The 9,798-nt window shown below is 31.9% G+C and overlaps 1 protein-coding gene across 1 annotated transcript; it reads right to left on the reverse strand.

The window, feature by feature from the left end:
- Positions 1–5,861: 5,861 nt before the first annotated feature.
- LOC114715844 (probable carboxylesterase 15) lies at positions 5,862–7,351 on the reverse strand. Its single transcript, XM_028900749.1, has one exon. The coding sequence runs from the start codon at positions 7,177–7,179 to the stop codon at positions 6,166–6,168; it is 1,014 nt and encodes a 337-aa protein (XP_028756582.1). The 5' UTR covers positions 7,180–7,351; the 3' UTR covers positions 5,862–6,165.
- Positions 7,352–9,798: the final 2,447 nt, after the last annotated feature.

Raw genomic sequence — 9,798 nt, forward strand, 5'->3', positions numbered from 1 at the left:
CTGCATTCATTTGGTGCTTCTTTTAATTTCTCATTTTTTATGTTGTTTGTCTTGATGAACATATTACATCTTCTACCTTTTGTTTACTTTATTTGGATACTGGCTTGGAGTATTGATAGTGGGCCTAAAGCCCTTAAGTTATATGTGATTGAATTATTTGTGGATCCATAACGCCATAATGGAAATTTCTACAAGTTTACTTATAGTCAGTATCGATTCAGATAGTCAAATGTAAATTGCTATTATAACCGCTATCAATTAAGGGTGTGTGGTTTTATAATCATGTTAACTACGATTAATCCTTCCTAACATAGTTTGCATGTGAATGTGATATATGATGGTTTATGATATGGTTACAGATGATAATGTGCTTCTTTTTCTAATCATGACAGCCTTAATTGAAGTTGGTTGCCTTTCTATCATTGTTAACCCATTAAAGATGTGATTGCTTCTTAGGATATGTTTATTCATTTTATCTCTTTTTATCATGGTTAATTCTAGTGAGATAAGTGGTGTGGTTACAACATGGACACATACGGAATTTGATGTGACATATGAAAGCTAACCCAAAAGCCACCATAGCATGTGAGTCATTAGAGTATGAACATTTGGATTTTGAGAAAGACAAGAGCACGTTTTAAGGACCCAAAAAAAGCATTTAAAGCCAATTCCCATATTACTGAAGCCCAACACAATTATATATGCATGGATGAGTCTATTAAAGCTATAATCTTTCATATTGGGGCCCAAATGCATTGTGTTATAGACCATAGGAATTTTAAAACGTGATTTAACCTTATTCAAGCCCAACTAGATGTCTAAAAGGCCCATACATACTTATGAACAGAAATAGTATTTATGAAGATCCATTTGAAAGGTTCAAGAAGATTCAAGAAGTGTCAAGAATGATTTTATATGGCATCAATTAAGTTTCTATTTTTTTTTAATTAGTTTCATATTTTATAGTTTTCTATTTTGTATTGATTACTTTTTAAAGGCAATAACTTACCCATTTTACATTACATTAATTAGCAGAGAGCCAAATAAGATTCTTCTCATTAATAATGGGATCCTTCTTAAGTAACATGTAAGCTAAATTATCCTATCTTGACTAGCGAATTATAGTATCCTAGAAGGTCTTTTGGATTTCCTAATTTTACTATATTTTTGCAACTATTTTTTATACATTTTATTTAGTTAATGTTTTAGACTCTAATTGCTTATAATGGGCTTTCAAGGCTTAGTTATCAATTAGGGTTTTCATATTAGGGTTTTTAAGAGTTGTTACATATAAATAATTTTGTATGTAATTTATTTTAGGAGGAGATGATTTGAATGATTAATAATATGATAATTTTATTTCTCTTTATATGAGCTTTGCTTGCATCTTTGTATTCTTGTGAGAATACTCTGACTGTATCAAGAGAGTGATCAACCTTGTGGTGTCTTTATAGCCAGAGTTGTAAGAGAGAAGTTCTCTTAACATCCTACCTCGATCCTCTGTCCAGTTTCTTTTGTTTAGGGTTATAAGAAACAGGTTCTCTTTGAGTTTCATTCCAACTTTTATACTTATTTCTAGCTGATCCATAGGTTCCCTTATTTCATAGTCAATGCCTTCTGGTATGCTATCATGAACTCTCTCTTTGAAAAGATTTGTCCTCAAATCTTAACCCGTATCAAAAGGGAAGAAATTAGAATTTACGAAAATAATTTAAAAACAATACTTACCAAGTAAAGGAATCATGCAAGTTATGTTATGGGTCTTTCCAAGAACTTGAGAAGGATTTTGAACACTTAGAGTCACATTTGGAAACTCTAGTTTAGGAGGGTGTTGAAACTTACTTTCAGTTAGAAATCTTTTCTTTCTCATATGCACCCAAATATAAATAATAATTTGAATCTCTTGTGCACCACAACATAACCTAGAGCAACAATAAAATCCACATAATAGGAAAGCCTCTTAACCGCAACATGCATATGATAAGAGCACCTATGAACAACAAAATTCATGTAACAAGCAAAATCCAATGTGTGAAATTGAAGACATCTTAAAGACAATAAATTATTAGGAATAACAAAATTCAGGCCATCAGAATGTTTTTCAATATTGCCTGAATGAAATGAGAATCCATCAACTGGCTCTTTATGAAACAAATTGAATACCTACCCAAGCTTAAAGATATAGGATCTTTCTTTCACTACTAACAATTTTAATCATTCATTGTCTTATGTTTCTGGTATGTTGCAGGTATTTGATTTGTTTCAAAAAAATTGATCTAGGTGATTGAGGCAGATAGATATATGTTACTCCTTTAATTCTATTTATAAGTTACTTCCAACATGTTTCAAAGTAAGAAAAACCTTAAATTTCATTAACTTTCATTTAAAATTTAATAACTTTCTAACTTTATCCTTATTTAATGTATATTATACCCAATGAGAATAAAGTCAATACAATAATAAATAAATGGTAAAATTATATATTTATATGAAAATTTTCTCTCTCTACTCTATAAATAAGATGAAAATTTTTTTTCTTCCTCTATTTCATAAATAGGACTAGAGGGTATATATGAAGCCAGTAAAATTTATCAGATATATGTAATAATGTTAAATGATTCATTTTTTTTCATTAAAACATGACTTAAAATAGAATAGTTTATGTGCATTATGTAACATCCTAAATACTATTAAAAAAATTTTTTTTATAAAAATAATAATTAAATAATGTAAAATAATATTTTACTATTATTAAATAATAATATTTTATTAATATAAAAAAAAAATTGACCCAGCTTTCCACCGACTTTCGGTGGAAAAGCTGGGAGGTTATTAAGAGGGAGAAGAATCATGGGGGAAGACTATTGACGGAAGAAGAATTTGATGCGGGTAATTAAAGAGGGAGGAGGAAAAATAGGGAGGAATAATAAATGAAGGAAGAAAATTGAGGAAGGATGGTTGGCATGTTAAAGGATAAATAGAAGAGTGTGAGAGTTGTGAAAGAGAGGTAAGAGACGCAGGAAGAAAAACGAAGAACAAGAGAGTGAGTGAAGTTTTCTGCAAGGACATGCTAGCATTTGGGGATCATATAGGTACATTAAACACTTCTTTCTATTAAATTTTTCCTTATGAATATTTCCTATATATTTAGAGCTTTATATTAGTAGTATCATTATAATGTTTAGAGAAAATTTTGTGATTTGGGTATAGAGTAAGTATTGAGTTTCGAAAATATTTGACCGTAGAAATTTAAAGATTTATTATTAAGAAATTTTAATCGGTTTAGATTTGTCCATTTATTACCCATGATATTTAAAATCAAATTTATTTTGTTGAAAAATCTGTCATTTATGATACATATCATATTTATACCGATTAAAATTAAGTTAAATAATTTATTTGGGTTGTTTGATATATTATTAAAATTTTAATCGGTTTATATTTGTTTATTGATTGTTTTGAGAATTTTAAACTAAGATTTTAGTTGAAAAATGTATTATTCAAGATATATAGAATGTTTTTACCGATTAAATTTAAGTTAAATAACTTATTTGGGTTACTTAATGTGTTATTGATATTTTAATCGGTTTAAAATGTAAAATAGGTTAAGACTATATTATTAGAAAAATTTTGAAACTGGAAACTTAAGTTATAAATTGAGATTCTTACAATATTAGATAAAAACAATATTTTATAAATATTTATAATTTAAATGAGTTATTTGGTAGGGAAAAAAATGTTATTTGAAGTAAGAATTTTTGGATAGTAAATATATGTATAGATATTATTAATAATAAATTCTATGTAATTTAAGTTAATTATTTGTATGTATATTAAATTGTATCTATATTATTTGTAGATTATCTTGTACTTCGGAGTTTGTAATTTGCGCTCTTATTTCTCAAGCTGTGAGGTTAAGCTTGGAGTAGAGGTAACCGGGGTTAATTTATTTTATATACACGCTTTGGATTGTAAGGTGTTTATTATGTTTTTATTTTCTTAGTTAATTTGTAAAAGTATGCCTGTGAATAAAATATATATTTTATTATATGACAAATTTTGGTGAAGTGGGAAGTATGTTGATCTAATTATGTTTGAGTTGTGTTTTATTGGAAATTGTGTTTTCGTGTAGTATTGAATTTAATATACTAATATTATGTTATTAAATGAAATGAAAATGTGTTATACTTTGTTTGAAATTATATCATCTTACTTGGAAGATTGTGATATTTTGATTTATATTGTGACTATGCATGGGGTTCATATGTGGAGGATGGGATTTTGTTATGCGGAGGATAATTGTTCTTGAAGCCCGCGCGGCATGCCTACACTACGGATCCCAGTGTTTGGCCTTATTGTTAGACCCCTGTAGTTCTTCCTTTTCCTTGGCCCGGAATTGAGAATGAACTCTTGGGTAGACACCTCTTGCACCATAGTCCATTCTTGGACGGTGTAGGTACAGGAGGGGGCCCGTTGCTTGATGTGAGTGGGGTGACCTTTGGCCGGGTTACTCAGCACAGAAAGCCCGGGTCCTTGTCAAGGAGTCATAAGGAGGAGAAAGGTGATGGGAGGGCATATTTCATTGTGTTGTTGTATAGATGTACTTTTATATGAATTGTGTTGTGGATGGAGAGATATACTCTTTTTATGTGATTATATCTATTAAAATACCATTTATTTCTTAAACTATATTTAAGCACTACTTCACCAACTTGCCATCCTACTTGTATATGTCATAAATTAATACTTGGTTACTGGGACTTTACGTCTCACCCCGCTGTTCATCAATACTTTTCAGGAGAGCCATCTAGTTTGGCTCGGCGTGAATGGAAGCAACCAGAGGCATAGGCGAGCATAGCCTAGTAGTCCTCTTTTGGTTTAGGCATGTAGTGTTATGTATATTGCCATCTTAGGGCCCACAACTGTATTGACATATACTTTCTTTTGTTTGGATGACTGTATTTGATGAAATGCTGTTAAAATGGCTGAAGGCCATAAGACTTTGCTGTATGTGATACTCTTATGTGTATGCCTTATGGGCTGGGTTGAGCAACCTATGTTTCTTGTGCCCTAAGTCTTTGTGGGATGAATATTATGTTGGGCTTGTGGGCGGTTACTGTGCCCTGAGGCTTTGTTCTACGTTGCTAAATCCATGGGTGTTTTGTGTATCCTGAGCTACTTGGGACGTTTTCAAAATAAGTCAAACTCTTTATAACCATGGTAGTATTTTAACACTCTAACTCAATTCTTTTTCTACCATGGTTATCATTTTAAAAATAGTTTTATAATTATGTATTAAGAAGAGGTCTTTTCACATTACTTGGAAGTCTCCTCCGAGAAGTCTTTGGGTCCCAAGTACTTGGAAGTTGGGGTGAATTTTCCATGGATCTTCCTTTAAGTCTTTAACTTTCCTTGCTTGTCAATTTCAATTATTTAAATGTGTTTTTGTCAACATCAAGTCATATCTTGTTGAATTCATGTGATATTATAAAATATGAAAAAGTGGTCAGAAATTTACGAATAGAGAATCATTTGTGCAAATGTATGTGAATTATGTAAAGATTCAAGTATAACGTATTTTCAGCTAACTCTTTTTCAACTTTGTACGCAATCTATTTTTAATTATGTAAAAAACAGAAGACATTTGCATACACATAAAGAAATATTACATATATCTAGAGAAAAGTTATATTTGTTGAAAATATACTAAGGACTTTTGTGGTTGGCTTGTCAAGGAACCACCATAAAATAGGCTGTGGTTATTATTATTGCTGCAACTACTTAAGAGTATTTCTAAATTATAGTTACCTTTTCTGTTTTAGTATATATTTTATGCAGCAAATGCCTCCAAATCTTTAAAGTTACTTTTAAGTCCTTTCAATTGTGACAGGGCTCAACAAAATTCTCTGAATCGGGCCAAACAAAGAAAACGAAATTCTCTGAAAAGGCTACTCCAAATATGGGCACCCTCTTCTTAGGACAAAAAGATTACAAAAATAAAAAGTAGTGACATAGAAAAAGCACTCACAATTTTATAAAAGCTAAAAGACTCAAATCTAAGCCACACCAATATTATCACATAAATAATTATCATAATGATGATTATAATATAATTAACCGAAAAGTTGAGTGGCTGCTTCTGCTCCTCTTCCCTGCCTGCCAACTTCAGTGCTTATTGATGAACTCTTTCACCTTAGCAATAAGATCTCGGGTTTGTTTACCCGTATTTGGATCCGAATCCACCGCAACTTTGTTCAAGTAAAAGCTATGGGTCATACCCAAACTCACAAATAGCTCCACTTCTTTGTTAGCCTTCTTCATCGCCCCATAGTACTCCATCTCTGTGTCTACAATCAAGTCCATCGACGCCACGCACAGCAGAATCGGCGGCAGTTTCAGTCCCTCCAACGGCGGCGCAGCCTCGCCCATTGGGCAGGTAATCGGATGGTCCTTGTTACTTCCGACCGGCAACGCTAAGCTCAAGAACTTGTCCAACATGTCCAGAGTTAAGAACGGGGTTTGAGGCTTCTCTAACTCCGACCTGCTCCTCTCCGACCGGACAAAACCTGGGTGGATCGGTACCCCACCGGCCAATCTCACCGGGCTTAGGTCTAAATTTCCAGCTCTTGCAGCCACCTCGTGGACAACATTCCCGCCGGAGCTGTCTCCGATGAGGAAGACACGGTTGAAATCGGCATGTTCAGAGAGCCATGGTTCGTGGGAGTCACCTTTGGCGAGGGATTGAAGCCATAGAAGCGACGATAACCCATCGTCCATGGCGGCAGGAAGACGATTCTCCGGGGCTAGCCGGAGATAAGGGGAGACGCAGATGACTCGGGCCGATCGGGCGAACTCAGTGTACACATGGTAGTACATGAACCAATTGGCTTCGCTTATGCAGAACCCACCACCATGGAAATGGACTAGCACCGGAAGCTTGCCAGTCTCGCCTGGAGCTGGCTCGGGAAGATAAAGCCGAACACGGAGGCCCGACTTGTCATCGATGATGACGTCACGAGTGGCGACTCCGTCAACGAATTGTTCATGAGCCGGAACTGGTTCTGCCATGAACTTAAACTCCAGTGGTCCGGTCCATATCCGGTCCACTGAACCGTCGTCATAAAGTCTGAGCCAACCGGACACTGAATCTACGAGCTTCTTCTCCTGAGCCATAACCATTTTGGATAAGAAACTTATACGAGAAAAGAAAGAGAATGATAAGGATGAGTGGAGTATTACAAGCAAAGCAATAAGCGTTTGTTGTGTTTATATAGTGGAAAATTTGTGTGGTGTGTGAAACCAAAATAGGAAAGAACCTTCAAAGAAGTTTACTGTAAGGCTTTGTTTGGTTCCGCGGAGGGAAAGAGAGTAGAGGTTAATTAAAAAAAAGGGAGAAGAAAGAAAAGGATGTCATGGGTTTTGTTTGGTTGGAAGGAAGGGGAAGGGAGAGGAGATTTCTTGTTTAGTTTATAAGTGAAGAAAAATGGAGGTAATTATAAACTAACAAATATGCCCTTATCTTTATATTTAGACTACTTTATTTTTTTATTACAATGTTCATATCAAAATTATTATTTCTTAATTTATTAATTTTAAAAAAACCAATTACCTCAATTACATGTGATAAAAAAATCATGATAAAACTAAAAAAATTAAGAAATATGATAAAAATTTTAACATTCTATATGATAAAAAGTTTAACATTTTATCTCATTAATTTTATAATTAATACACACGCATGTGTATTAATATATATGATATGTATATATTATATAATTATAATACACACATGATATATAATTATAATACACACACATTATGATATATACATATATATATATTAATACATATGATATGTATATATTATATAATTATGATACACCACCCTCTATTAATGTATACGTATCATATTATATTATGAAAAAAATTACTGTCATGATAGAAATATTATATTATCAGATATCATTAGTGGCTGAAAAGGTAGAAGTGAGAAAAGGGTTTCTAATAAAAAAGACAAATTTGGAACATAGAAAAGCTAGTATGAGTAGTTTAGTCAATATTATATTTAATATTTCTCTCCCCTCTAAAAAAGCCCAAATTTGGAGGAGAGCAAAAAGAAGGAAGGAAAGTAGTAAAAAACAAATTTCTTCCCTCTTTTCCCTTTTATTTTTCCCAACCAAACACACTAATCTCATCCCCTCTCCTTCTCTTTCCTCTCCTCTTCTCAACAACCCTTCAACTAAACAGAGCCTAAAGGCTTATGGCATGATGCATACACATCTATAAAATATTCAATATATAATAAATAAAGTAATAAATAATTGAACTCCTTAAGCGAAACTATAGATTTCTTTACATAAAATTTCAACGATACTAAAAATGTTAGGTTGTTTCACCCAAAAAAAAAAATGTTAGGTTGAGTTCGTCACTGCTAATATCTTCATCACCTGACAATAAACATTGAGAGAATTACAATTAGGTCTAAAAAAAGAAAATAATCCCCAATAATAAATTGAAATATTTATGAGAAAATTGCCATGAAATCCCAAGAAAATGACATAATTATTAAAAAAAAAATCCCAATAACAATTATGTCATTTTTTAATAATTATGTCATTTTCTTGGGATTTCATGGCAATTTTCTCATAAATATTTCACTCTCTCATTCTTGTTTGAGAATTTAATAGATATAAAATATTTATAAAGTTAATTTTTCAATTCATTCCATTTCATTCCCAATATGATAACAAACGAGCATTTACCTATATTCTATTTGTCGCGGTTATCAGAATCCTTTACTTGGAAGTTGGGCCGAATTTTCTATGCATCTTCCTTTAACTTTCCTTGCTTGTTAATTTCAGTGATCTAAATATGTATTTTTGTCAACGTGAAAATCATGCTCAACCCTTTGTTGAATCCATGTGATATTATAAAATATGAAAATAGGTATTAAAAAAAATGTCTAGTTTGAGAAGGATTAAGTATAACATATTTTTAAGGAGTGTAATTTTTTTCTATTATATGTAACTTATTTTCAATTATACAGAATAGGGAAGATATTTTTGTATGCCCGAAAATATGTTGCATATAACTAAAGAAGAGTTGCGTTGGTTGAAGATTAGTTGCATTCATTAAAAAATCCGGATTCCTAAGTACTTTTACACGATTTTGTAATTAAAGATCACTTTCAAGTAGGAGTTATTATATCTGGATTTTAACTAACACCTTCACTCTAGCTATGTAACTTAGATTTAAGAACATGTGAAAAAAAAAATTATGTAACTAATTACTTTTCAGTATTGTTAATTTAAAATACGCAATATTGCTTAAGATTGGGTGTGCTTTCTTTTCCGATCAAGATTGCATGATTTTAAAAGTGTGTTAAAAGCTGTCCAAACAAAACGAAACAGCGGGTTGGTGTTAGAAGTCACGTCTTTTCATCTGAAATAGGGTTAACATGAAAATGAGAAAATCGTAAAAAAAAAAATGAAAATTAAAAAATCGCATACAGGATCAATACACGAAAGTTGTCGTCATTTGCTTATTAATTATTGTCAAAACTAATATTAATATTCTAATAGATCTCTATTTTCTATTTTTCTATTTTCAAGGTCCTAAGTATCTAATGTTTTTTGGGTATAAATTTGTCTTAGAAATTTAAAATTGTAGGAATATTGTCCTGCTGTTAAAAAGCTAACATTAACAGTTAAAATAATGACAGTGATTGAGTATGATTTTAGACTTCCAGGGTGAATTTACACAAAAAAATTTCGGATACCTAACACTACTAAGTAAAAA

Source organism: Neltuma alba, unplaced genomic scaffold, assembly GCF_004799145.2.
Source record: "Neltuma alba isolate B1F8T4 unplaced genomic scaffold, ASM479914v2 tig00002039_pilon, whole genome shotgun sequence".
Classification (NCBI taxonomy): Eukaryota; Viridiplantae; Streptophyta; class Magnoliopsida; order Fabales; family Fabaceae; genus Neltuma; species Neltuma alba.